The sequence below is a fragment of the Suillus subalutaceus genome (assembly GCF_016647625.1).
Source record: "Suillus subalutaceus strain FC151 chromosome Unknown DFJ58scaffold_140, whole genome shotgun sequence".
NCBI lineage: Eukaryota > Fungi > Basidiomycota > Agaricomycetes > Boletales > Suillaceae > Suillus > Suillus subalutaceus.
Window position 1 is genome coordinate 65,354 of NW_024540389.1, and position 27,991 is coordinate 93,344.

Sequence of the window (27,991 nt, forward strand, 5' to 3'; positions counted from 1 at the left end):
ACTGCACACACCAGTGCCGACTGGTGCTGTGCTGCTGGTCATGGGGCTGGTCCGCGTTCGCAAGTTTATCAGCGGTAGACGAGGAAAACTACGAGCTTCGTTTTGTAACACACCCAGAGCTCGAGGAAGACTTCAACAAAGCAGAGGAAGAGCAATGTGAAAAGGATAAGGCCGATGCAGAGAAGCAGGCCACAAATAAGACAGAAGATGAAGCGCGCCACACTCAGATCGAACGCGATATTGAGTTGAAGACGTTTGATGCACTCTCAACACTCCGGTGCAAGGATGATTTTATCGCAGTTGCTGGCGCTCTCAAGATTTCAAGAGACAGAACGGTTGAGGAACTCAGGACTAGAATCAAAGAGTTTCTTGCTGATGCCGCAAATCAGCACTTTGCCGACAATCCACGTTTTGCTGCGCTCTTCCAGACAGGAAAAACGCGTTCGAAGAATAAGAATTTAGCCACTGCGTCATCAACAGGACAGGCTAGTAGTGGCGCCTCACAAGACAATGACGCTACCTCAGTCCTCATCCAACACTTCCGGTACTCATTTTTTCACCCCACCTGCCAGTGCACATTCTTTTAATCCATATTATCCTCCACACTTTACTAACCAGCCATATTTTCATCAATTCTATGCTAATCCAGCTCTCCGCGCACCATCTTACTCTACAACGCAACATAATAATTCATCCGGCGGTCCCATTGCATCATCATCAAACTTAGACAGACAACCTCAGCATCCTTACAACACACAGTCTCCCTACACATCCCCCTCAATTCTACAACTATGGCACTAATCATGGTCACCCTCATACTTAGATTTTACTAGTATATACTGTACTTGCTTGCTCATGCCGAATACTAACTCACTTCCTTGCGCTCCTGCTTGACTGCCGAGCTGACTTTGAAACTGGCTCAGTGACATGTTGTAACTTACTGTGACATTTGTGTGACTGCCGACTTCTGGGGGCTGCTGATTGCGCGTACCATAATAGTAACATTCGTCAACATCGTCAGCCACCGTGGCTAGCGAAGTGGAACACAAATTTATTTATTAAGACTGACGTAGGGTTAGATTTACTGCAATATATGTCAGAGTACAATGCTGGTTATACCAATTTAATGCTTCTGTGCTCATACTATGTCAATGCAGTGTGTGGTAGAAGAAATCATCGATGTCTTTCAAAGAAATAGCATCACAGCATCTCAATTTATTCTCTCATTACTCACCTGCCGACAGTTCGATAATCATCATGTTGTGCGAGATTTAGTAGCATGCTCACCCGACATACATACTTGCAGCATTTCTGCAACATCCTTCAAAGGAAGACACATTCGTACACTCCATGTGCAAGATTGTTCATGAACAATACATCACCGACATGCAGACAATCTCATCTGAAGGTGCAGGTTGGCATTTTGGTGCATCCAGTGCCACTACCAAGCAGCTGGAGGACTTCAGCATCAAAGAGATGGCTGGGGAGATGGAAACTAGCGCACCTGCATTGTGGAACCTACTGGGTGGGTTACTTGGTGAAGATCGCAAGCTGCCACTGATCATACATGAGAAAGGAGATCAAGACGCACCCAACAGCATGAGCAGTATGCAAATGTCCGATGATGACAGTTATTGGGATCAGGTTGAAGTAATAGATCTTGAGGGGTTTATCAACGGACTTACATCTTCAACAGCACCCAAAGCAGACCGACATGAATTGCGTAGTGCTGCAATTATCAGCATTGTGAGTCGGCTCTCGTCAAATCGATTGATTTAAATGTACCCCTATTAATAGTGTCAGAAAAGGTGGTCATTCTCAGTATTTTGATGCAAAGTACCAACCGCAAATCCAACACACTGCAAAGTATACTCGGTATATTCTTGCAGTCCATGCACACACCACAGCACGTTGTCGACACCCTTGCATGAATCGGTATCTCGATATTGACAGATTCAATACATGCTGCAATCAAGTCATTGTCAATCGAGTCACAAAACACCATGTGTGATCTCGGGCAATCTCTTCTTCGCATCATATGTGTATGATAATTTCGATGTTGACCTCAAAACACATGTTCCGTCAGCCGAGAAGTCCAATGAGTCGCTGAAACATCTTACCTCTGGTTTGATGTTTCCACTACAGCATGGGGTCACTACTGATGACTTGAAATTTCCTGAAGAGCTCTGGGCAAAGTCAAATTTGAATGTCTATACAAGGGACAATGACTTACCTGCACGGAAAACATGGAGGGACCTTCTGTCCATTCATCTGCAGTCAATTGAAACACCCACCTCAAATCTAACCTGACACGACAAATTTAATTCATGGATGTTCTTGACGGACCTATGTACTCATGGCCCCGAGTACTTCCATCGCTTCCGCTCAGAAATAGAAGAGCCAGAAGGTGTGGAACAAATTCCCCTGGTCAAAACACCAATCACTGCAACATGCGCAATGGATGTCAATAACTCAACTGTGAGTGGAAATATTCAAGTGGTCACCAAACTTTTAGCGCAGGGTGGTATTTTGGATCCAACCAATGCAGAACTTGATACACCTGAGATCTCGCAATACATGGTCTTGATTCATGGAGATCTTGGGACAGGTGAACGGCTCCAAACAGCCCAGTTATGACAGTCAATTGAGGCAACACCATGGGATCACTTGCAGCATGTCATATACATTCCTGGCCTGTTCCACTTGAAGATGGCATGTGCAGATGCTATCTGGCGGTGTTTTCTCCAGCTGCTGGCTGCCAGGGAAGATGAAACAAGTCTGATGCGTGACATATCACTGCTCCGACCTCGAGAAACTGGAATCTACTGTTCCAAACCAGGTTTTCGGCGGATGCACCAACTGGTTGGAAGTGCAGGTACTTGTTGGCGGCTCAATTGTTGGAGAGTACATGTCAAAAGCAAGAACTCATCTCATAGCAGCCTAGAGGCATTTGCGGCGTCTGAGCCAATGCTCAGTGATTTGAAGGTCTTGGCCGATGAACTTGCGCAGAGGTACATAGTGAACCACATGCTACAGCGCTTGCAGCGACGGCCTGCAAAAGATCTGTTACAAGAACATTGGGTCGTGTTAGGCCCCTATTCATTTTCCCTTTCCCTTTGTCTTACTTTGTACTTACTACGTCATTTCACTTCGAACGCACAACTCTTCTAGATCGCTGTGCACGTTTTACTGTTACCATTGTTCCGTTCCTCTGACTCACAACCCTATGCCCTTACCGCCTGACCAGTACTTATCTCTGACTCACTTTCCCCTTTGCCCTTACCACCCAACTGGTGCTATCTCACATATGACTCATTCTGACTCGTCCCCTTTGCCCTTACCACTAATTCGGCAGTCCTGCCCTCAACCACTTCCTACCTATATATACCAGTAGGGTATCGCTTGTACTTTCTAACTTGAATCTACTTGGTTCTACCTGCCTATCTGCTAGAAGCCTTAAGCAAGCTTCACTTTCTCATCTTAATCTCTGTTGAGCTCATCGCTCAATAGTCTTGCTAGCTGAGAAACACGATTAGAGACACGCCGTCCTAATTGTCGATAATACCTTTGTCTAGTTGACAAAGCTATTGCTCAAGAACTCTTGCTATCGAACGCTCGCTGGTCTCAGCAGGCTTAGCAAGAGCCCCTATCCAAGTTCTAGTTGCGAACTCGCATTAGTTCGTAACAAGATCGAGACTTGCAATACAAGAACTCACTCTTCATGAACAAGTTATTCCTACACTACGAGGAGTTATTGTATGCGATGAATCAAGGTGACATTGGATGTGTTGAAACATGCATCATTGCATGGATTCCTATCCTGAAAGCTACAGGCAAACATAAGTATGCTACACACATGACAAACTTCCTCCTCAATGTGCACTATGTCTACCCACTGGGCCTCAGACGAGCAGTGCAATACCATATTCTGGTCAATCCAATTGGGAAAAAATGGCTTGGCGTGCTGTCGACTGGTGTGTCGAGTTAAACAAGTTGTTCACAAAGGTAAGTAGTACTATTTTGCATATCATGCTGTGTCTCACGGACGACAGGTTAAAAATGGAGGCAAAGGGTCCAACCACACTGTCAAGTGCATTTTTCTTGAATCACCGCTTGTGCAGGCATACCATAATGCACAAAGCATGATTCACAAAAACTTCCTTCTCACCCACCTCACTATGAAACACTCAAGTCCTAACATGAAGAAAACATTTGAATTACTATGTAACCAACTGGCTAAACAGTCCCCGCACTCGCCAACACCTGGTAGGAACAGCTGATGCATTATCACTGACTTTATAGACAAAGGCAGAGAGTTGATGGAAAAAGCTGCACATGGAGAAACAGATGAAGGGGATGCAGAAGGGGATGAGGGATGAGCAGAATTAGATGATGTACTTGTTGGATTGCTTTGAACATCTTGAATTCGTGTTTGGACTTTGCATTGTCAGCGGTGTTCATAAAGGGGGAGGTACTGATACCTGAGTGGCTATTAGACAGTGTAGTGCAAGTGGGAATTTATATACTTACGTTTTCCTTGTCCTGGCCTATATGAGAAGGATGCTGTGTGCAAGCAAGATTGCATGCTGGATACTAAATTGTTACAGCTCTCCGACAAATAAAATAAATGATGTACCGTTGTGTCCTTCCTGATTACAGGCACTGCACTTGATCTTGCGCTTTGTAGTGTTCGTTCTCGGGGCTGGACAAGGAGATGGTAGTGGCAATGGAACATTTACATGACTGGATAGATGGGGTCTTAGAGGCGTCCTAGCACAAGGGGATGCGACAGGCAGAGCATGCCTTTGAACAAGTGCAACAATCTCAGCACTGAACTTGTCAGCATCCATCCAGCCTGTCTCCTTCTTCACATCATGCACACTGTTCAGCTTGTAGTAATGTGCACAGTCAATGATTCTGTCAAGCATTGAGTTGGGCATGACGAGAGAGGGACCAAGGTCATTGAGATGAGCCCATCCATATGTAGAAATAGTCTTCTTCTCGCGCCAGTCATCCAGCGCATCCTGTAGGATGATGTCATGTGCTTCTCTGGTGTACTTTGGGATTTGTGAGTGCTGTGGTATAGCAGGTGGTTTGTTGATATGTTGCTGAGCAGTCGTTGGAGTGATGGATGTCACAGCAGATGACAGGTGCTTCAATACAACAATGAGAGCAGCCCATCAGATTTCTAGGGTCACACTCAAGGTGGTCAGAGTCTGCTTGTGCCAAAAGGTGAGCACGTTGACCATAGTCAGAAACAGGAAATTTTCACCGGCCATGTCATTATCAAAGCAAACATTGAACACCTTCCTTCTACACTTAAATCCCATATGGCTGTCAGCATTGATTAAGTAGTCCACACCTGGGTCCAATTCTCTCTTCTTCCACTTTTCAGGACAACCAATGTTTTTCCTCGCCTGTTCAACACTCGCCATTGCTCCCTTCAACTCCTGTATGCTCCCAGCTACCAGTGAGTTTCCATTAAATTCATTGTCGTCCGAATCATCCCCATCGGATTCATCTCCAAGTTGTTCACTGTTCCCATCATGTGAAGTCACAACAGTACTAATAGAAGGACCCCCAGGATCTGAAGGAACCATGGTGTGGCGCTTACCAGGGTGTAGCATAGCTGGTGGGTCAGCAGCTTTCCGCTTTTGAGCATTTTCGCGTTGCACCTTTCTGATGACTTTCGCATGTCGCTCATCGTCAAAGTGCTCTTTCTCAGCAAACAGTGAAGCTGTTTCTAACTGATTCTTGTTGCGCACTGCACGTCCAAAACACTGCCACAAAGTCATAAGTTTGCAAGTTGCTTGCCACTGTATTACAAGCTGAATATCAGGAACATCCATGCCCTGCAAGAGGTGAGTGAGTTATGTCCATTGTACTATATAATGTCGAACCTCACCATCCTGAATGAGTCAGTCGTACAGAGTCCCCATGTTTCACTTGAGATGAGGTTGTCAAGCTCCACTTCCTTGTAAGTACTCATCATATCAGAGTTGAACCATTTGATCTTATTGCTGCACTCGACCAGTAGATGCTTGCGAAGGTACTGTGCTGCATTGATGGCCTCCTGGATGTCATCAAAAAAGATGAGAAACTTTTGCAGGGGCGGATCCCTGGCATTCCAACCTCCTGGGATCAAAAATGCAAGATCTGCATAACTATTAAGTGCATACTTAATTTTTATTACCCCGATCTTGATATTAGGATGGTCTGTTGAACGACAAATGAAGGTCATCCTGTCTGCATGCATGTGCAAAAGTCAGGTTGCATTCAAGAGTGAGTGTTTCATTAGTGTTGCTGATGCAAGCATGATAGGAACCATCGATGGCAGAATGTATCGAAGTTGTCCAAGTTCTTTGTACTCAGGACAAAAGTCTCCCCAATCGGTAAGACAGTGCGCCTCATTAATCATGATACTGATAAGCCGTGAAACAAACAACACATTTTTAGCAGTTTCTCAAATGAACCATTTGGTTTCATGAGTTGCTCGGGACTGATGGCAATTGCATGATACTTCAGCGCCACGATAGCCTATGTGATTGATAGGTAACTTAGATAATGTTAATACATCCAGTATAGTGCAGCACTCACCAAGAAATTTGTAGGTGTAGCAGACTCTCTATCAATGGATATTCCATGTATGCCGGCCTTGGCCAGTGACACTGCATTTTGTTTGCCTAGCATATTAAGAGGGGTGACAATGATTTGAATGCCGCCATCATGGAACAGCAAAGGTAATCAGAATCTGAGCATTTTCCCCATTCCAGTGCCTGCCGTGCATATGACATCCTGGTCCCCTTTGAGCAGAGCCTGGGCAACTTTAAGCTGCCACAAACAAGGCTTGACACCGAATTTTGCGAGAGCGTGTGACCGAATGTCGGCCAATGATGGTATCTGCTGACTGCCAGAAGGATCTTGATTAGGAGAAGGTGCCAGTGCAGCCATTTGATTGTTGCTATAGCCTATGATTGCCAGCATTGTACTCTACAAATATACTTACAAATATTACAGTAAATCTAACCCTATGTTCAGTCTTAGCAAATAAAATTCATGTTTCACTTCACTAGCCACAGTGGCTGACGATGTTGACGAATGTTATCTTCCAGCCGCTGGTGAGAGTGTGAGAGGAATTAAAGTTGGGCTGGGTTTCAATTTTGCTGGTGCACGTGATATTCTACTTAGTATGTCGTCTCATGTAATCTCAACTCGCCCCTCCACACTCGAACCAGCGGATGGGAAGGAGCCTGCACCAATGCCAGAAGAAAACACTTTCGGTTTGTTATCTTCAGTATGCCAGAATAATGATCAGATAATAGATTGGTCACACCTAGCTTTCACATGACCTAAACTCACCTATGATTCCAACATATCTCAATTAGTAAAGTGGCCTAACTGCACTCTTTCAGCCACTTAATTAAGTTGATTTTTGTTCATATGGAGGACTGGCAGTGCACACCAGCTGGTTTCAGTCACTTGTACATGTTTTCTTAGCAGCCTTTTACTTCTCTTTCCAGTATGTCTTTCTCATGCCCATTTGGCAACCATGCCGACACAAACAGCATTGCCACTGCTAGTGCTGCTGTGGTCCGGTTCAGTCCGGTTCAGAGGGTCCTCAATGAGAACCGAGAATCAAACCATGGTCCGGTTCTACAAAATCATTGAACCCAGAACCGGACCATTGAGAACTGTTCTCAACGGTCCAGTTCGGTTTTTTTCTGGTCTGAACACGAACTGAACTGTAAATTTTCCAAGCATAAACAGTTGGGCGCTCAATGATTTAATTAGCGAAGGAGAACACTCAATGCAAGAAAGAGGCCAGCAGGTACAAGAGAGTTGTAGCAGGCATGAGAAGGTAGTAGGAGGTGTTTAGGAGGGTGCAGCGGACTGTAAAGTTGCAAGTAGGCAGCATGAGGTGGGTACAGCCTGAGATTTTGAGAAGCTTCTTGATAATTCTTGAAGTGTTTGGATACACTACAGTGCACATTTGCAGCAGACTCGAAATGCGCGCAAGTAAAAGTCATCAAAATGTCATCTGGATGAACAGACAGACTTACCCCATCAAAAACTACAACCACTATGACAGATCAATAGAAAGGACCACATTTCAGACATGCACGCCTCTTCGTTCTGAAAGGATATGCGATTCCAAGTGACTTGTGAGCAGAATGTGGTCACGGGCAGATCAGGCTCATGAAAGCCTGTGCAATTGTCTCTTCTATCACTTTTAGACATCTCATCCTCTCAGCTACTGTGAATGCAACAGCAGACTTTCCGACACAAGCCGTGCCATGCAGCCAAACAAGTTGATTCTTCTGTGTTGTCGAGGAATCCGTGGATGTGGATGTATTCGAGGAGATCCACCCAGGTCCTTTGCAGACATTTTGGGTGGGTGGTCAAAATGAGAGGAGAGTTGAGTTGGACTTGCACACACAGACAAGCAGAGACAAGTGCAGAGGTGGGGTCCAAGACATCCAGCATTTGCCTATCGGACATTATCTGCAGCAGCAGGGAAGTCAAGCGTTGTCAACAGGCAGCTATACTGTCAAGTATTGCAGTGATCTGACTGCAGTCCAGCAAGCACAGGTTGCCCATTGGATATTTGATAACATCGAAGAGGTGCAAGAGACTGTGGTGCAATGGTTAGGCTGCGTGGCATTTGCTCACGCACTCAGTATTATGCTCACATGCAACAAGCGCAGCATATTGGAGGCAGATCCCAACTGCCCCAGAGATGGCACCACGGACGCACAGGAAGAATTCATTCTTGAAGTCGCATGGTCAACCCTTTTAAACCAGACTGGCAAAAGCACAGACGTGATCCACACGGATGTTGACCTGGAATGTCTGTCGGTCTTTGAACAGCGCGTTGTGACAATCATATTGGCGCTAGTCATGTATACCTGCATAAACCTCCAATAGGTGGACCAAAGTTATCCCTCATATTATTCACTACTCCCCTATCAGCAGTCTTCACTTGTCTCAGCCATAACCCTTGTCTGACACTATTCCGCACTTTCCCACACTATGCGCGCACATTCCCACAGTGTTATTCATGCTCCCACGACTTATCTGATGCTATTCCCGCGCTTATAGCGCTATCAGAACTACCAGCAATGTGTCTATAGGAGCATTAGTGCATGTCCGCTCTACCTAGCGCTTGTCCGCTCTATCTAGTGCTTGTTCCTGCGCCTAGCGCTAGTACAGCGCACTGTTCTCACGCTCTAGGAATCACCTGAAATGTCGGAATCCATCCATGGTCCATCCTACCTCATTGGTATGTAATTTGCCTTGCCTCGAGTTTGTAAAAAGTGCTACAGTCTTATTACATGTATATCCTATCCCTTCTGAGTCCGAGATGGTATAGATTACTAGTATAAGAAGCCTATGGTGACTACTTCGACATCACTTCCCTTCAACTGTATTTCCTTCTCCTTAGGTTTTACTTAGAAGTAGTCACCTTTAGTTGCGCTCTATGGCCCCTATTTGACTTTCCTTACCCTTGCAATCAATACCCTTGATCTCACTCGCTATCCATTACCTTCCTTTGACTCAGTGTCTGCTTTCTTGACTTCCGCTCTTTCCTGCACATCAGCACTCTATCTTGCGACGCGCTATTCCCGCACATTAGCACTCTTTTGGGTCTTTTGATCTTAAGTTGTTCTTAGTAGCTTTTCCCTTGGGTCGAACATTCTTGCATCTTTGTTGCAAGTATAGCAGCATAGGCAGAGCAGTAGACATATACTGGCTGAGTACCTTAACAAGTGCCTAGTCAGGTTGTGTTTTTCACAGCGTGTTCGAGAAGTCAGCTCAGTCAGGCTCTGCAGGAAACTATCAGTGGGGCCTGGATGCTGGGAACCATCAAGATGGTTGGGACCCATATGCTGGGCTCCCATCCCACTGGAACCACGAGGATCATAATGAAGGAGATCCTGGTTATGATGAAGACGAGCTTGAGGTACTATGCTTTCCAACTTTCGAAACGGTTCTAGTAAATGATCAACTTAGCACGGTGTCATGCATGGTATGTGACTCATACCATGACATATACATAGCAGGAGTAATAAGGAAGGTATAACACACCAGATTGTATCCTATCACCAAGTTACCCCATCATTTTTCCCTTAGTTATTAGCTAGTATTTTCACTTTCAAAACTTCACTTCCATTTTCCATGTATTTCTATTTTGTTCCATGGGATTCTATCTCTTTCCATTTTTCTAGGCATATTTAATCATCAGACTTCCTCTCCAGCCACAAAGCATGTTTGTAAGCTTGTCATGTGACTGGTTAATAATCTGATTTGTAAGGATTCAACTTGACTCATCATGTTTTTGTCATGATTTGTCATGCTTTGTAAGACTTGCAAGTGTATTTATAAGCTACTTAGTAAGAAGGCTGATTCAGCTCACTCAAAAGATTGGTTTGTATCCTTGGGATGACTCATGTCTTTTATTCATCTTTCTTTAGTAAACAAGCTGACTCAACACACCAAAAGGATTGATTTGTAAGAATGTTCTTACCAATCCATGTGCTGAATCATGCTTAGTAAGATGGCCTCCAAAAAGGTATAATAGGAGCCCATTTTGCCACTGTCAATCTAAGCTTCCCACTTTAAAACCCTGTTCTCAAATCAAGTGAGATTACCTAAGAAATAAAGTGCAGGCAAAATTATTGCCTTGAAGTAAGACTAAGAAATATCTATCTGAGTTATATACTACCTTACAGGGGCTGACTATATAACAAACTAACCTTCTAAACTTAAACTAAACTTCACTCATACAAATAACCTCTCTCTTTTACAGGAAGGGAGACACAAGCTAAGAGAACTACTTCACACTGAGGCAAACTTTCATAGGGTGAAATAAACCTATTCAATTGACAAAGGCCTCAAAGCAAACTTACAGAGAGAAAACAAGAAGGAGACATTTTTAAGTAAACCCTCCCAAGAACTCACACATTATCTACCACGAAAACTAGAAAAGTCGTAGACCGTGTACTTAAGGACTGGCAAGAAGTCTTATCCTATATAGTTGTGCTGTCACTATATACGAGTTGTATATAAGACCCTTAAGTAAGAGGACAGCGGGCCAGGTTTCAGTGACAGCGACAATATGACGAGCAACATACGTCACGACCTCGGAAGCGACAGGTAACAAAATCCCATGGAGGACCAAGAAAGCGAAGAAAGTTAGCACTGACCGCGTCTTGAGATGATGCCCATGACTGCGCAGTCACTCACTTAGAAGAAAGAAAAATAGCATTGTATACGCAGGAATAGGGAACTGCACAGTGTCCTCTTACTTAAGGGTCTTATGTACACCACTTATATAGTGACAACACAACTATATAGGATAAGACTTATTGCCAGTCCTTAAGTACACGGTCTACGACTTTTCTAGTTTTCGTGGTAGATAATGTGTGAGTTCTTGGGAGGATTTATTTCAATATACCTTCTTTCCTTGTTCCTTGGTTAGTTTAAAACAATTTGATTCTGTATACTGAGTCTACGGTATGAATTGTGTCTGAGAGTTAGCGTGCTTGTGTATCGTGTAGCGTGAAATGTGTAGCGTGAATCGTGTCTCCCTTCCTGTAAAAGAGAGAGGAAAATAGTATGGGTTAAACTTAGTTAGATTAGCTGATAGATTATATAATCAACCCCTGTAAGGTAGTATATAGTTGAATAAATGTTTCTTAGTCTTACTTTGAGGCTAATGATTTGCCTGTATTTAGGTTCTTACTTAATCTCACACTATTTGAGATGAGTGAAGGTGGGAAGTGCTCCATTTATTACATGGCAAAATTGGGCTCCTTATATACCTTTTGGAGGCCCTGATTACAAAGCATGAATCATCACATGGATTGGTAAGAATGTGCTTACTAACAATGCCATTTGGTGTATTGAGTCAACCTGTTTACTAATTTACATTATAAATACAGTGTAGTTTACAAAGCATGACAAATCATGGCATGAGTCATCACATGGATTGGTAAGGATGTGCTTACTAACAATGCCATTTGGTGTGCTGAATCAGCCTTCTTACTAAGTAGCTTATAAATACAGTTAGGAATCTTACAAAGCATGACAAAACATGACAAAACATGATGAGTCAAGCTCAATCTTTACAAATCATGATATCTACCAGTCACATGACATGCTTACAAACATGCTTGGTGGCTGAAAAGAAAGTCTGTTGGCTGAATATGCCTGAGGAAAATAGAAAGAGATGGAATGTCATAGAACAAAATAGAAATACATGGAAAAATGGAAGTGAAGATTGAAAGTGAAAATACTAGCCAATAACTAAGGGGAAAATGATGGGGTAACTTGGTGATAGGACACAGTAGGGTCTATTATACCTTCCTTATCACACCTCTTGTGTATCTGTCATGGTATGAGTTGCATACCATGCATGACAACGGGTACGGGTATACCCGTGCAGGTGCGGGGTACGGGTACCTCTGGGGTATGGGTACGGGTCTAGTATTGCAATACCTGTACCCCTACCCATACCCCCGTGCTGGGTTTTGCCACACCACTGACTGCTATGGCAACTGCCGTGACCACTGCTGTGGCTCCCAAACAATGAGCATGCATCAACTAGACTTACTGAAACAATCTTTTGTAGTCAACTTTCACCGTGCTTGCTATCAATTGCCCATCTCGTGATACCGCCAATGCCCACACCTCGCAGAAATTTCCCTCCATCTTCTTCAACACAACACCTATCTTCAAGTCCCACAGACAAAGTGTCTTGTCATTCGAGCCCATGACCATCCATCATTTATCAGGGAACACTGCTTTATGGCATTTGAACTCCACCACACTTACTATCAATTGCCCATCTCGTGAAACCACTAATGCCCACACCTCACAGAAATTTCCCTCCATCTTCTTCAACACAATGCCTATCTTCAAGTCCCACAGACAAAGTGTCTGGTCATTTGAGCTGCAGTGGACTTGGAGGGATTATGGGCGTCTTTCTCTAAGCTCTAGAGGAAGGAGGATGAGTAAGTACCTACTTTTACACCCCCCATTTCTAACAATGTTACTTTTCTTTCTTCTGAATGAGTAACTGCGCAGTTGTGGCCACCATCTCAAGACATGGTCAGTGCCTCCTTTCTTCGCTTTGGAGGTCTTGCTCGATATTGTTGAGACCACTTGGCTGTCACATGCTTTAAGTGAGTAATGCTTCCATGACTCTTTGTTTGCCTCTGACATCATTTTGGGCTTTTTATTGGACATGTTCAGCATCCGAACGCCGGACTGAACGTGAATCGAACATCTCAAATGCGTTCGAGCACGTTCAGTCCAGCATTCAGCAATTTCACTGTACTGAATAATGTTTAGGTATAATTAATAGAGACCCGCGGGTATACCCATCGAAAACCCATACCCGCCATCGGGGTACGGGTACGGGTTTGACTACTGATACCCGGGGGTATACCCATACAGTTCCCTAGCCCCACAAAGGGCACATGAAATGGAAATGGGTGTTCTCCTGTACAAGCAATGAGAGTGGCACTGGTTCAACAATGAGCATCCCTGTGTGGATCGCTGCTAGAATGGATCACTGGGAGAGCCAGTTTAATGAGGATGAGGGGGGCAGGTCTAGCTAGGGATGTGCATGGGTAAACCCTGGGGTATCATAGGTGCCACCCGTACCCTTACCCCAAGATGTACCCATACTCGCGCTGAGGGTATGGGTTGTAGTGACGGTGTAGAGGCTCGCGCCCCTACAGGCGCACTTCTAGCATCTTCCCCTCTCCCTCTATAGGCACCCTCACATCGTCAAGGAGGCACACCACACTACAAGCTGCTTTGGCACTAGCACATGCAGCCGCTCATGCTCGCACACTGGATCCTGTCACTTGTCCTCCGCACGCCCTATCCATGTCCTCCCCGGTCCATTGGTGCGTGTTTTCTTTTGTTTGAGTCACGCTGATAATATCTCCGCACCATACGACACTCCTCATGCTACAGACCCTCACTTACATGCTGTTACACACTGTACATACTTGCTTGTTCGGCTCTGCACCATGGGAAAGCGCTTAGCGGTACTTACACGTTTGAATTAGTTTTTGATACTTACTTCCGTTCCATGAGCATCACAGTCCATAGCCCCAGTTACTATTTGAATCCACTCAAGATTTCTTATCCGCACTTGCAATAATCAGTGCACGCCTTATATTTGGCGGCCGCATCATCAGCACATTCGAAGTGCTTCACGCAGTTTATACTCTTTTCAGCACATTTAGGCTTTAGCGCTCTACTTAGGTTTTCTAGACCGAAGTTCTAGTCTTGGATCTCCCTCACTTATATTAGAGGAATCTATTCTCAATAGCAATCCCCTTGGGACGACTGTTGCTCACTTCCAGAGGAGCACTTGAGAGCCTCACTACACACTCCCCCTAGTATCCATTTATCATTCCTCACCCTCAACGGGTAGGATGGTATAACACCCCAGGGTAACACCCATGGTGGGTATACCCTGCGGGCATAGTATACTATAATAAAATGCTACAAAAACGTACTACCTAGCTACTCAATGCAGTCCCAACCATTCTCGAGCTCGAGCTCATCAGTACCTTCAACATCAGGCAGGGAACTAATCTTGACAACATCTTCCGTCTTGATGAGGTTGAGGCGGCTCCAATAATTGAGACATAGGAGCGCTTGAGTAGACTGAGCAGTCAGACATGAGTGCATGTGAGACAGAAGGAGGCATCCCTGGCTGAACAGACGTTCGATGTCAACTGATGTAGCTATGAACATGTCAGAATGAACCCATAAAGGAGGGCGGGCATGGACTCACCAGGTATTGTTAAGTAGTCTAAGGCCATACAAGAAAGGTGGGGATATACTGCACGGCACTCATGCCACCAGGCAATAGGATCAGGGACATCCTCAATATCGGCATTGAGGTAGTGCTCCAGTTCATCCCCCAGGTCAGTTGACTTGGGTGGCGCCAGTGCTGGCATATTGTCAAATAAATTCTAAAAGTTGAGTTGCAGTTAATGATATTGAGCCGTGAATAAAAACACATACCTCATGAGCTGTAGTATCCAACATCTCGATATCATCTCTGTTCTCTTGAATCCCCACCTCGAGGTATGACCGTTCAAACTCGTCGCGGACAAGTGTGGCCGCAGTCTCAATCCAGGCATCCTCCCACCGTGTGTTCTTGAAATAGGCCAATTTATGGTGTGGATGCAGTACTGTAGTAAACAAAGGTCAGTATCATATTATTATTTAAATCAAAAAGACTCACCCATAGCAATCCGGTATACCTCAGACTTGTCCATCAACTGGTAGTACCGGTTGAGTGTTCATTTGGCAAGGTGAACAGCCGCACGGATAGAATTGGAATATTTCTTGTTGTGTGAGTATGTTAAGACCGTACTCAAGTAGTATCGGATCCGAAGGGCTTTGGCCTCAGCTCGTGTGCTGTGCCCCTTTCCCGAGTCTTGCCCCTTATTTCAGAGTGCTAGAGTATCATGTCTAGTGAGACGGATAAGTATTGTAACAGATCCATTAAGGCTTCCGGATATCGAACATATAGAGTAACGGCTAATCTGGATTGGATCTGAACTAGAAACTAATGGGTGAGGACTGTCCAAAGACAGAGACGGATATATAGACTATAGGAATCAATCCTAAGTCTCGGAGTAGACAAGAGTATTGTACTCGAGTCCGGACGGATAACGGAGGGACTTAGAGTCCTGACAGAATGAGTGCAATCTAAGATGATATTCGAACTGATCTACTACAGCGCATGTACAAGGGTTTATATACTACGGATAACTAACAGAATGATCAATAAGCAAGGACGCGAGGCTATGTACAAAGTATAAGCAAAGTATGTGTACAGCATATCGGTAAGTCAGATGGATAACGAATCATAACCGGGAATGAAGTACAAGCTAAAGCGGATCAGTAAGTGTAGCGGATCAGTAAGCATAACGGAAGTAAAGGATAACCGGTGAGGCGATCTCAACCTGGCTGGGCTGATATGAAATATCTAAAAATGCTCAACCAGTATAAGTGAGTCTTGGCTCTGCCTAGCTGCTATACTCGCAGAATGCAAGAACGTTCGACCCTAAAGGGGACTGCTACTGAACACAGAACCAGATGAAAGAAAGACCCTTGAGTGCGATGGATGCGCAAAAGCACAAGAAGAAAAGCGCAGTGAGCGCGAAGCGTGAGAGAGCGCACTAAGGTAAGCGCGAGCGTGGGAACGTGAGCGCTAAGGCGCGCATTGTGCAGGAAAATACTGGATAAGGAAACGGATAAGGAAGCGGATGTTCAAAGCGAGTGCAAACGCAGAGCGAGTGTTATAACGAGCGCGGATAAAGGTCTAGTATAGGCAGATAACTGATAACCATTGGAAACACAAAGTGCGCCCAAGTGGTGACTACTACTTTAAAGTAAAACCCAATAGCGAGGGAAGTACAGCAAAGGGGAGTAATAATGATGAAGTAGTAAGTCAGCAAACTTTATACTATGGAAATTGCATCGGAAGCAGAAGGGATAGGAGCAATAAGCGCTATGAATACGTAATGACATGTAATAGCGCTGCAATGCTTGTTACAAACCACGAGGCAAGGGATATGACGTACCAATGAGGTGGGTGGACATAAAGGGACGTTCCTGGATGATAGGCGATGAGGGCAATGCAGGGCGCTTGCAGGGCGCTTAGGCTAAGCGCGAGAAAGCGCGCAAGGTGCGCGTGTGGGAATGCTGCGCGTTGTGCGGGAAAGTACCGCGCCTATGGCGCGTTTCGCGGGAAAGCTGCGCGTTATGTGTAAAACGACTAGGGACATGATAGAAGTCGAATATAGCTGATGGTGCGAGTTGTGCATTGAAGGCCAATTGTCATGAGTTGTGAAAAGGTGCGAAATGTGCCTATATGTGCCTGCAGAAACGCGAGTCTCTACACCGGTATACCAGTGTACAGGAATGCCAAAAGGAGATGAACAGTAGTTAGAGTTATATGAACAGGACATGAAATAAGAATCAGATTGGATCTGTGGACTGGACGATGGATATGTCCATCAGATCTGGATCGGATCTGAGATCCAGATCTTCGGATCTGTACCCGGGAATATGGTATATGACAGAGTAGGTGGTGAGTCGTTCATCAATCAAATCCATCACGGGAATAACCTTTGCAAGGTTAGGTGTCCCCCGTGAGAAAAACAATGTGGTGTCCTTGAGAATCTTGAAAGACATGTTTAGTAAGCAATTTCCAGTAAGGGACCCACACCTATCTTCAATACATCCCGCAACTGGCTGGCTATCTCCCAATCACTGTCGACAAGCTCAAACTTGCGCAATCCTAGGTCATGCCGCTGAGTGACTGTGTCAATTGCTTCCCAATGGACAACAGCATTGTCCAGCATATCGAAGGTAGAGTTCCAGCAGGTGCAAACATCCCGCGGCATATTCATTGGAGTCATTTGCAGGTCGAGGAGGATTTTGTGCCAAGCAGGAAGAAAGATAGTTGTGGAATTGATCAGTTTGTAAGAAAGCTTGCACAGCTAGAGGGAGCCGTCAATATTGAGGTGTGCTTGATTTTTTTTTGATTTACCTTCAAAAGCACTAACTTTACCAGTCAGATATTTCTTTGCAGCTCAATCTGTTCATCCTGGTCCAACAGTGCTGCCTCATCCACCCAACCATCCTCATTATCTGGCAACTCCTCATCTCCAACATCGGCACTGGTGTTAGCATTGGCTCTGGCGTCTTCACTCTCAACTTCATTGCTCAGATTGGCAAGCTCCATATCACTCGCAACATCATCATGGTCTGTTTCTCTTGCAGCCTTCAAATTCTTTGTTATGTCAAACTCATGAAGCAGGGACTTGGCAATCAGATTCACGGTGTGTGACTTGCTGCCCCCCCAAAGTCAGGAAGCAAGTTCTGGAGCCCGTCAACCATGACGTTGTTGTTCAAGGTGTTATCGCATGTTACACTCAGTATCTGTGGGACAAGTTAGCAAGTAAGTTTTTTCTCCTTTTCCTAAATGCTTTGTACCTTGTCTGATATTCCAAATTCTTCTAGCATTTTTGCAAATACTGCTGCAAGTTCTGCACCAGTATGGGACTGGTCAAGTTGTCATGTCATTGTGTGTGGCCACCTCGTAAGTCTTTCACATACCTTCGCCACCTCAACAATGTCTAATGGCAGACTCAGTGGGATTCAGTTGTGCTCGAGATGGACCGATACTACCACAAAGGCTCTATGGTTGGTGGATGTCCATGCGTCTGTAGTAAAATTCATCTTGCCATCATATTCCTGGTAAGTCAAGTCAGTTTCATTCATATTGAGCATGAAGTCACTAACTCTCAACATTTTAGCAATATGTTGTCGAGTGCCCGCGAAAACAAGCTGTACGTCACGCAAGATAGTGGTTGGGGAAGGTAAGTAGTATTCCGGCTGGCCCATTTTCATTAACAATTGAAATCCTCAGTCTTTGACTATCTCGAACGGTCACAGGCTTTTGGAGACCCAACACACAAGCTCAGCTCTGCATCATGTTAAATTTGTCTGGCTGCATAGTGACAAAGACTTACTTGGTCTCAGCACGGGTGTGTTGATGGTAGGAGTATGTCACCTTCCCCTTCCCCTTGCGTTCAAAGGACGCCGTTATTGATCCGTCTTGCAGGATTCCCAGAGCGATCCTGGTGCGGACCTCACTTGCATCCTTTGCGTCGGCAGCAGCTTGCAGGGCTGCATCACCCCAACATGACTTGACATGCTTCTGCATATTTCCAGTGGACTGGGCATCTTTTTTATCCAGATACCGTCGGATGGTGGTCTTGCATCCTCATGCACTACACTTGAACTCATGTGCCCGCTGACCATCATTCTCAAGGATGCATGGTGTTGGATCAAAGAACACATATACTGGTGAGGTCCATTCTTTCATTAACTGTTCTATATTTTTTATTAACGTGAAGGTTTGCTTGAACAAGGGTGCTCATACTTAGCTCATCAGCAGCACTCTCGACACTCTTGACATCTGGGCTGGATGATTGGCGCTCAGCATCGTCGTCATCGGCATCGATGTCAATTGCAACGTTATATAAAGCAGCCTCTTCTTCCTCAGTCCGAACAATGGCCCTGCATACTACCGGCACTGGTGGTACTGGTGCTAGCTGCGGTGGAGGTGTTATTTCTTCCGAGGACGGTCCATCGCCAGAACCATCTGGTGGGGTAGCTTTAGCCTTTTTGGATTTGATGGCCACCATGCTTTCTCCACTTGTGTGGTTCTTCCTTTTCTTGGTCGAGGCACCATCAAGCTTCTCCTCAATAGCAGCTTTAGCCTTGTTGGTCAATTTGGTGACTCGTTTAGCAGTTTTCTAAAGCAAGTTGAGCTGCATGGTGTGTAGGCTGTAGGGAGCACTAACTATGATCTATCATTCCTAAATCTACATAGTGAGTATCATTAAGGTTTGACAACTGTACAGTAGCGGAGTTTTGGTATCTACAATTTGTTTTTGTGCATCAACCCAAGCCAAGGGTGCAGGTAAGGGTACAGGTGCGCTGGGACCAGACCCCCACATCAGTAAATTCACACATTGCTTAGCTTAGCTTTTTGAGAAATTAAAACTTATTTACAACTTATTTGTGTTTATTTACTTGAGCGCGTTCAACGAAAAGTAGCGCGCGACAAACAAGTGTGATAATTAGTCTAAATGAAGCGCGCACCAAACAAGCGCAATAAGGCAGAGATAAGCCATCAAAAGGACACCTTCATCAATTCAAGCAACATAAGTGAAGTAAGTGCTACATATACTCATTGCGGCTACTGTATTAATGAGACGGCATTAAGTACAGTCCATCATGGCAGCTTCAAACATGTTTGATTGTGGGAGAGGGAGGAAGCAGTGGCAATGGAGTGATGTCGAGATTAGGGCAGATATGGCGATCCAGGCTGAGGTAGTTGCAGAGGAGGCAGAGGCGATCGTGGAGGGGCAAGGCGGCTCGTTGAGCCTTTGGAAAAGGGCAAAGGGGTGGTGTGGGGACAGAGAACGAGACGGAAAGTGACCGTTTCATCGTCAATAGAATCGAGCCTGTAACGCGACCGTTTCGTCGTCGTCGATAGTATCGAGCTTGTAACGCGAATCCTTCGCATTGTTGCCTGGCGTACATCTTCCATACTTGAGTTGCAAGAGGGTCTTGTTTCGCAAGTTTTTCTGGGTCGATTTCATCAAAGGGAGATTCTAGGTCGGAGGAACCAGAAAGTCTAGGAGAGGTAAAGGCGCTGGGAGCATGATCTTGATGCGGGAGGGTGAGGAAGGTTTGTTTGAAGAAAGAGGAGAAGGTTCTGGATGGGAAGGTATTGTGAGCACCGAACTTTTTAGCGTAGCGACCAACGAACTGGCAGAGGGTGAAAGCCCATCCATGAAGACCTGAGCCGAAAGCAACGGTACCCTTGTCTGGGTAGAGCTGGAGGACAGGAGCAATCGTCCAGAACGAGTTCCAGAACAGTAGGTAAGTATACTCAAATACGCTGTTGGGAAAGTCAGCAGCTACGCAGGGTTGAGGCGAGTGCATAGCTCACTAAGCCGGAAATATGAGCGATATCCAAAGCAATACCATAAAGATATGAAAGACGTACTGCCTGTTGCCATGCCCAGTCTCCGGACATGAAATCCTTCCATCGGCGTGTGGAGTCCGAATGTGTCGTATTCACGAAACGGCACGTAGTCGATCTCATCCTTGTAATCAGGGTTGGCGAGTATGTTGTGTGCCATCGCACGGGGGTCCCTGTACCAGACCTCGAATTCATCATCCATCCATGGTGGGACAACCTCAGGTCGTTCTCCTGAGTATTGGGCCGAGAAACACTGCCAAGGGACATCACCGAGTTGTGTCGCATCTATAATGTTGTGTAGATCTTTGTGATCCGCGAATGGAGGGGTGTCATGGTGTCTCGCAAGAGTTGTGGCCATTAAGTCACACAAGAAATCCAAATTTCTTGCAGACATGTGACACTTTTTGAATGCGAACTCTGCTAGCTCGAATTCTATTCTGTTGCGATAGGGACTCCAATCATCAGGAGCCTTCAATGGTGCGGGAGTTGGGGGAGTGCCATGCGGCAGAAATGTTCCATCAGCTGCGCATGGTCGTCCTAAACACATACGAGTCAAAAACAGAGTACTGAAACTTGAAGGAAATGTACCGTTTAACACTGAATGATACGTACGAAAGTAACGCTCGCTCGCATCAGTGAATTCGGCATCAGTGCTATTTAAATCCTCGTGGACTGGACCAGTGAGTATGGGAGATGACGGCTGGGGTGGTTGTGAAAAATCCGGAGGGGGCAGTGAGAAATCTCGAGGGGGCAGTGAGAAATCTCGAGGGAGAGAGGGTGACCGGGATGGCGGGGGAAGTGGTGACTGGGGTGGTGATGGGATGTCCCGAAGGGACGGTCCTGAAGTAGGGTGAATCGAGCGCCTGTGGTGGGTAAGACCTGACTGGCTTCGAAACCAACGCAAGCATCCTGGAACAGGGCATGGAAGCTGATGCAGGTGGTGAACATGACGGGGAGGCATATGTGCTATGCTGGGATGTTGCTGTTGACAATCGACTCTCGAGTATTTTGAGGGCCAAAACACTCAAGGTTTGGGGCGCGGTTGTAATCACCACATTAGCACAGCCAAGGCAAACTTTAATGCTAAAGTGAAGGCTAGATGTGGGATGCGAGCAAACTGGTACCGAAAAGGCTTTGGTAAGTGTTGATGTTGAAGCTGGAAAAGCAGTGGTTAACCGCCGTTTCCTTGCACCTGCGAGCAAAAATTAATATACTAGAGGTGCGGGAAGGATCAGCTATCTCCTCACCAGACAGGTTTTAGTAAACGTCGACGCTAAAGCCACAACGGAAAATTGGTGGTAACCTCGGTCTCCTTGCACCCGGTACCAAAAAGGCTTTGGTAAACGTTGGTCTCCCTGTACTAGTAAACAAAATAAATATATTAATGGTGCGGGAAGTGTCAGCTATCTCCTCACCAGACAGGTTTTGGTCTCCTTGCACCCACAAATGAAAACTAACATGATGACGGTGTGGGAAGTGTTAGTAGACTATCTCGCCGGAAAGGTCTTGGTAAACGTTGATATCTTGCAGCCTGAGGCAAAGAGTTGCATTGATAATATTCTGGAAAGAATATTAGTAAAAATTGAGGTTCCACGGCAACTGCAACAGATCGCACCAATATATTAGTAGGTATGTCAGGGCACAAGTAGGTCATTTGGTCAGAATCAGCCTAGGCTTCAATTTTTGAAAAATTGTGACGGAACTCACCTTGTTGCCAACTACCACTGTCGTCTCTTTCTTCAGCCTTCCGAACCCCCCCATCGATACCATGTCTGAGCCTGCTAGCGCAGTTCCGAAACGCATGATGACTCGTCCTAAAAATGCAACTCAGCATCCAGGACATATCCTCACTGAGGCCGAAGGCTATACCAAAAGACGTACCAAAGCTCAAAAGTTCGCTGGCGACAAGCGTGAAAAAGAGGAAAAGCAGGCAAGTGAAATGGCTGTACAAGAAGGATATAAGCACGTAGCTGCATTTGAGAAAAAAATGCAGACAGACCAAGCTGCTAAACGTGCTGATGCACCAAAGCCTATTCGTCCCCGCCCACGCCCTGTAAAAAAGGTTGCGAAACCCATGGAGACCTCTAACTCGACTATGGCCGAGGATCAGGCCATTGGCGCTAAAGGCAAGGGTGGTAGGGCTAGAGATAAATCAGCAGCCGGTGCTAATGTCGAACATCCTGAGAGTGATGCAGAGGACGAGGAGCAGGAGGCGCGAGTGCCTGGAGCACGCAAAAAGAAGGGGAAGAGGACGGTGTTACCAGTGAAGACGCCAGTGAGAGACGCAATCAAAGCAGCTGGCCTTATCGATGACTCGGAATCAACAATGCCACGTGACAACGATAAGAAGTCTGGTGATGTGTAAGGAGCTTACTTCTCAACCATAATGCACTATCTGACTGAGATGGCTCTTTTCTTTTTCAATTTAATGCTTCATGGTGATGATAGCTCTACAGCAGGTCCTGCAAAATTCGGTGTTGCTGCTGGGCGTATTTCGCATTGGAGGTTGGAGATCCCTGAAGAGCTTACCTCCGCTGCCGCTGCCTCGAAGCACAGACGACCATCTACGATGCCTTCTGACTTCTCTAGTATGGTTCCCTCCTCTAAACTCACTAGGGGGAGTACTGTTAGTAGCGGTGGTGCCCCACTCACACCCATCAATACTATCACCGGTGCTGGGGCTGATAGCATGGCAGATCATTTTGTGACTCTGTTTGCAGACGATGATTTGGATGTGTTAAGACCGTACTCAAGTAGTATCGGATCCGAAGGGCTTCGGCCTCAGCTCGTGCGCTGTGCCCCTTTCCCGAGTCTTGCCCCTTATTTCAGAGAGCTAAAGTATCGCGTCTAGCGAAACGGATAAGTATTGCAATGGATCCGTTAAGACTTCCGGATATCGAACGTATAGAGTAACGGCCAATCCGGATCGGATCCGGACTAGAAACTAATGGGTGAGGACTGTCCGAAGACAGAGGCGGATATTGTTAAGACCGTACTCAAGTAGTAACGGATCCGAAGGGCTTCGGCCTCAGCTCGTGCGCTGTGCCCCTTTCCCGAGTCTTGCCCCTTATTTCAGAGAGCTAAAGTGTCGCGTATATAGAGTAACGGCCAATCCGGATCGGATCCGGACTAGAAACTAACGGGTGAGGACTGTCCGAAGACAGAGGCGGATATGTAGACTATAGGAATCTATCCTAAGCCTCGGAGTAGACAAGAGTAGCGTACTCAAGTCCGGACGGATAATGGAGGGACTTAGAGTCCAGACGGAATGAGTGCAATCTAAGATGATATTCGAACTGATCTACTACAGCGCATATACAAAGGTTTATATACTACGGATAGCTAACGGAATGATCAATAAGCAAAGTCTAAGTGGAGCGTATTGGTAAGTTGGATGGATCACGAATCATGAACCGGGAATGAAGTACAAGTGAAAGCGGATTCGTAAGTGTAGCGGATCAGTAAGCAAAGCGGAAGTAAAGGATAACCGGTATACCGGTGTACAGGAATACCGAAAGGAGATGAACGATAGTTAGAGTTATATGAACAGGAAATGAAATAAGAATCAAAGCGGATCTGTGGACCGGACGACGGATATGTTCATCGGATCTGGATCGGATCTGAGATCCAGATCATCGGATCTGTAACCGGATATATGGTATATGACAGTATCCCCCCCTTAGGGCCGATCCCTAGAGGCACAAGAATCAGCGATCCGGAACGGATGGTATGAGTGCGAGACAATGGAGAAGCTGATGGGAGAAGTTGCTGAGTTCGGATTCTGACAGATATACGGATGCCAAAGCGTCGCAGGGTGTTCCTTCCTTTCCCTACTTTTTCACTACCACTAGCTTATCTCAACCATGACTGATAACGGATCCGGCTCTAAGAAGACCGCTAAGCAGACTCTGGCGGATATCCAGGCCGCGCTGGCTGCTGCTGAGGCCGAGGTTCAGAAGGAGGAAGAGGCTGAAAAGCTGAAGCAACAAGCGGAAGAGGCGGAACGGAAGCGCTTGGCAGGGATTAAGAAGATTGAACGGGCTGAGGCCCGAAGGGAAGCGGAGGAGGCTAGGCGCAGGGCTATAGTGGCGGAAATGGTGAGTTATGACTTGTTCTATCGGATCCGTCCCTTATCGGATCCGTAGTCTCGCGCCATCTCAGCGGATAAGGATGGGGCTTGTACCCGCTGCGCTAAGAAGGGTCGGGCCTGTCTGTGGTCCGATGCGGATAGCAATTCCTTGGTAAGTCATCCTTGAATCTTCGGATCCGTGACTCTTAACATTCGGATAGATCAAGGCTTGTAACGCGTGCCGGAAGGACAAGGCTCCTTGTCCCGGACGACCTGGAACCGTTACGGATTCCAAGTCTAAGAAGAGGCAGCGCGCTGCTGAGAACCCATCTCCGAGAGGCAAGGGTAAGAAGCGCCAGCAGAGTCCAACTCCGGATCCGGATATGAAGACGGTAGTAGCGGATGAGGTGGAAGTGGAGTATGATGATCAGGCCTGGGTCGCGGCCGCTAATAGCATTGTAGCGGAACTGGCTCGGACCAACGGATTGCTCCAGCAGAGCATCGGAGCGGCGGAAGGGAGTAGGACTGCTATAGAGCGGATGAATACTAACTTGGAGGCGTTTTTGGAGCAGCAGAGGGAGTTCCAGACCATCCTTCTTGAGGGGATCCGGAATGGAATCCGGATTACAGAGGCGGCTCGTTCTGAGGCCACTGACAAGGACGTTGAAGAATCCGGATCCGGATCCGGATCGGGTGGGGACATGGAGATGGATGGCTGAGGATTTTCGGATCTGTCCTTCTCTGCTACTAATGTACTTGTATATCCGCTTTGTATATTCATTGTATAGCAATAGGACCGGGTTTGTCTGGATATGCAGTGTGGAAATCCGAGACTAGATCGGACGCGTTTCCGAGTTCCGTGGCTAGTAGCCATGAAGTCTCTTCGTCTGTTCCTTCGTATCCGGACCATCGGACGAGGTATAAGAGTTGGCATTGTCTTCTACGACGGTCCAGCTTAGAGTCTAGGATTTCGGATATCTCATATTCTGGTTCTCCGTCGACTTCGACCGGAGGTGGAGGAGGCTGGATCCGATTGGGAATTGTGTTCGGAACGGATGGTTCTAGCTGTGAGACGTGGAAGACGGGGTGGACGGATTTCATGGATTCGGGAAGTCGGATGGTAAAGGAATGGGTACCCGGACGGGATATGACTTCAAACGGACCTAGATTCTTTTCCGAGAGTTTCTTAGACGGACGAGTGGACCGGAAGTACTTAGCCTTGACAAAGACTTGGTCTCCGATATTGATATCCGGAGCAGGTTTCCGTTTGGCGTCCGCAGGTCCTTGATATCTTTCTTGGGCGTGAGCCATTTCTTCTCTAAGGAATTGGTGAAGGTCGTCGAGGTCTATAGCATAGTCGCGAGCGCGGATGGAGGATAGATCGCGTTCCGGATGGACGGATATGTTCGGATGATAACCCTTATTAGCAAAGAAAGGCTGATACTCCGGTAGTAGCACTTGGAGCGTTATTGTAGGCAAATTCTGCTAAGGGAAGTAGTTCCGACCAGTTGTCCTGTTGATAATTGCAATATATCCGAAGGTATTGTTCCAGGGTTTGGTTGGCACGCTCGGTTTGTCCATCCCCTTCCGGATGATATCCGGATGTGAAGTGGAGGACCATATCCAATGCTTTTCCTAAGGATCGGAAGAAGTGGGATACAAACTCTGTACCGCGATCCGAGGTGACATGGGACGGAACTCCGTGCTTGGAAAACACATGAAGTAGGAATAGACGAGCGAGATCCGGAGAGGTAATGGTATCGTGAGTCGGAACAAATATTGCTTGTTTGGATAAACGATCTATGATAACGAGGATGGCTGTAAAGCCTGATGAGTCCGGAAGTTGCTCTATGAAATCCATGGATATGGAATTCCAAGGCTTTTCCGGTATGGGTAGTTGCTTGAGCAATCCGTAGGGTTTATGTCTCGGAACCTTGGCTCGGGCGCAGGTAGTGCAGGACCGGACGTAGTCCTTAACATAGGTGCGTATACCCGGCCATGTATACTCGCGTCGGATGAGGTCTAGGGTTCGGTTTTGACCAAAATGTCCGGATAAGGGGTGATCATGAGTATTACGGAGGACGCGAAGTCGAAGGTTATCGGATTCTGGGACATATATACGGTTGTCGCAACGGAGGAAACCCCTATCGTCCACTGTCCATCTCGGATCTGAAGGTACCGGAAGATGGTTGGTTGCAATAGGGTCATTAGGAAGTGCGGTCAGGATGTCTTTCCGAAGGTCATCAATATCCATTAGAACAGCTGCTCTAAGAACCGGAGTTGCTAAGGTTGAGGCTCGTAGGGACGAAGCTAACTGTTCGGACGTGAATACCGGACGGAAGTTATGAGGGTTAACTCGAGCGTAGTCCTTATCCCCCTCTTTGGGATAGACGTCCCAGCGTCTAGTAAGGGAATCCGGTTTAACTCCGAGTTTTCCGGGACGGAAGCGGATGACAAGATTGAACTGATGGAGGAATTCCGACCAGCGGGCCTGACGGCGAGAGAGGAGTTTGGTAGTGGCGAAGTACTCAAGGTTCTTGTGGTCCGTGACAACATCTACAGGCTCGGCCGAGCCTTCTAGATAATGTCGCCAGGTCCGGAAAGCTTCGTATATAGCTAGAAGTTCCTTATCGTGGGTGTCATAGTTAAGTTCCGGAGCGGTTAGCGTTCGAGAGTAGAACGCTACCGGACGAAGCTCTGAGTCCGGACATACTATGGATAGTATTCCAGCTATAGCGTAGTCAGAGGCATCGGTTTCCACAACTATAGGAACATCCGGCATCCAGTGCGTAAGCACCGGAGCCGTAGTGAAGGCTTTCTTGAGTTCTTCGAAGGATTTCCGACATTCATCGGAAAAGTTCCACGGAGCATCCTTGCGTGTAAGCCGTGTTAACGGAACCACGATATCCGAGTAGTTGAATATAAACCGTCTATAGAAATTTGCGAATCCGAGGAAGGATTGGATATCCTTGACTTTCCGAGGTTCCGGCCAGTCAGTAATAGCTTGGATCTTATCGGACGACATAGTTAAGCCGTCCGGAGATAGGAGATATCCGAGATATTCAACGGAGGTGGAATGGAATTCGCATTTTTCGGGTTTGGCATAGAGACGATGTTTACGGAGTCGACGGAGTACTTCTCGGACGTGTTGCTTGTGGGACGCAAGGTCATGGGAATAGATGAGGATGTCGTCCAGATATACGATAACGCATACATCCAGCATATCAGCAAACACGCTATTGACAAAGCGCTGGAATGCTGCTGGAGCGTTAGTGAGACCTTCCGGCATCACCAACCATTCATAGGAGCCATAGCGC

The 27,991-nt window shown here is 46.3% G+C and overlaps 13 protein-coding genes across 13 annotated transcripts; 8 read left to right on the top strand and 5 right to left on the bottom strand.

Annotated features, from left to right (window-relative positions):
• Positions 1 to 116: 116 nt before the first annotated feature.
• DFJ58DRAFT_625296 (uncharacterized protein) lies at positions 117 to 425 on the top strand (the record flags this gene model as incomplete). Its single annotated transcript, XM_041381101.1, has 1 exon — positions 117 to 425. A coding segment is annotated over one exon (309 nt), but the record flags the coding sequence as incomplete, so codon positions are not given.
• A 961-nt stretch (positions 426 to 1,386) lies between these two features.
• Positions 1,387 to 1,931, top strand: DFJ58DRAFT_667470 (uncharacterized protein; the record flags this gene model as incomplete). The annotated part of the gene is made up of 2 exons (XM_041382624.1): positions 1,387 to 1,750; positions 1,804 to 1,931. The coding sequence occupies 2 exons, from the start codon at positions 1,387 to 1,389 to the stop codon at positions 1,929 to 1,931; spliced, it is 492 nt and encodes a 163-aa protein (XP_041238823.1).
• An 85-nt stretch (positions 1,932 to 2,016) lies between these two features.
• On the top strand, positions 2,017 to 2,190 carry DFJ58DRAFT_624894 (uncharacterized protein; the record flags this gene model as incomplete). Its single annotated transcript, XM_041381092.1, has 1 exon — positions 2,017 to 2,190. A coding segment is annotated over one exon (174 nt), but the record flags the coding sequence as incomplete, so codon positions are not given.
• A 1,501-nt stretch (positions 2,191 to 3,691) lies between these two features.
• DFJ58DRAFT_625000 (uncharacterized protein) lies at positions 3,692 to 3,904 on the top strand (the record flags this gene model as incomplete). The annotated part of the gene is made up of 1 exon (XM_041381094.1): positions 3,692 to 3,904. A coding segment is annotated over one exon (213 nt), but the record flags the coding sequence as incomplete, so codon positions are not given.
• A 47-nt stretch (positions 3,905 to 3,951) lies between these two features.
• Positions 3,952 to 4,280, top strand: DFJ58DRAFT_667484 (uncharacterized protein; the record flags this gene model as incomplete). Its single annotated transcript, XM_041382626.1, has 2 exons — positions 3,952 to 4,005; positions 4,053 to 4,280. 2 exons carry the CDS (start codon positions 3,952 to 3,954, stop codon positions 4,278 to 4,280), a joined length of 282 nt encoding a protein of 93 aa, XP_041238826.1.
• A 321-nt stretch (positions 4,281 to 4,601) lies between these two features.
• Positions 4,602 to 5,435, bottom strand: DFJ58DRAFT_667460 (uncharacterized protein; the record flags this gene model as incomplete). The annotated part of the gene is made up of 2 exons (XM_041382621.1): positions 4,602 to 5,044; positions 5,273 to 5,435. 2 exons carry the CDS (start codon positions 5,433 to 5,435, stop codon positions 4,602 to 4,604), a joined length of 606 nt encoding a protein of 201 aa, XP_041238827.1.
• A 378-nt stretch (positions 5,436 to 5,813) lies between these two features.
• Positions 5,814 to 6,241, bottom strand: DFJ58DRAFT_667456 (uncharacterized protein; the record flags this gene model as incomplete). Its single annotated transcript, XM_041382619.1, has 2 exons — positions 5,814 to 5,852; positions 5,906 to 6,241. Coding segments are annotated over 2 exons (375 nt in total), but the record flags the coding sequence as incomplete, so codon positions are not given.
• A 503-nt stretch (positions 6,242 to 6,744) lies between these two features.
• Positions 6,745 to 6,951, bottom strand: DFJ58DRAFT_667464 (uncharacterized protein; the record flags this gene model as incomplete). Its single annotated transcript, XM_041382622.1, has 1 exon — positions 6,745 to 6,951. One exon carries the CDS (start codon positions 6,949 to 6,951, stop codon positions 6,745 to 6,747), a length of 207 nt encoding a protein of 68 aa, XP_041238829.1.
• A 2,845-nt stretch (positions 6,952 to 9,796) lies between these two features.
• Positions 9,797 to 11,162, top strand: DFJ58DRAFT_101466 (uncharacterized protein; the record flags this gene model as incomplete). Its single annotated transcript, XM_041378599.1, has 2 exons — positions 9,797 to 9,961; positions 11,089 to 11,162. Coding segments are annotated over 2 exons (183 nt in total), but the record flags the coding sequence as incomplete, so codon positions are not given.
• Positions 11,163 to 17,121: 5,959 nt separating this feature from the next.
• On the bottom strand, positions 17,122 to 17,543 carry DFJ58DRAFT_644076 (uncharacterized protein; the record flags this gene model as incomplete). Its single annotated transcript, XM_041381392.1, has 2 exons — positions 17,122 to 17,223; positions 17,283 to 17,543. Coding segments are annotated over 2 exons (363 nt in total), but the record flags the coding sequence as incomplete, so codon positions are not given.
• A 2,997-nt stretch (positions 17,544 to 20,540) lies between these two features.
• On the bottom strand, positions 20,541 to 21,566 carry DFJ58DRAFT_667475 (uncharacterized protein; the record flags this gene model as incomplete). Its single annotated transcript, XM_041382625.1, has 2 exons — positions 20,541 to 21,142; positions 21,194 to 21,566. The coding sequence occupies 2 exons, from the start codon at positions 21,564 to 21,566 to the stop codon at positions 20,541 to 20,543; spliced, it is 975 nt and encodes a 324-aa protein (XP_041238832.1).
• An 807-nt stretch (positions 21,567 to 22,373) lies between these two features.
• Positions 22,374 to 22,970, top strand: DFJ58DRAFT_733126 (uncharacterized protein; the record flags this gene model as incomplete). The annotated part of the gene is made up of 1 exon (XM_041386249.1): positions 22,374 to 22,970. The coding sequence occupies one exon, from the start codon at positions 22,374 to 22,376 to the stop codon at positions 22,968 to 22,970; it is 597 nt and encodes a 198-aa protein (XP_041238833.1).
• A 39-nt stretch (positions 22,971 to 23,009) lies between these two features.
• Positions 23,010 to 23,456, top strand: DFJ58DRAFT_733127 (uncharacterized protein; the record flags this gene model as incomplete). Its single annotated transcript, XM_041386250.1, has 1 exon — positions 23,010 to 23,456. One exon carries the CDS (start codon positions 23,010 to 23,012, stop codon positions 23,454 to 23,456), a length of 447 nt encoding a protein of 148 aa, XP_041238834.1.
• Positions 23,457 to 27,991: the final 4,535 nt, after the last annotated feature.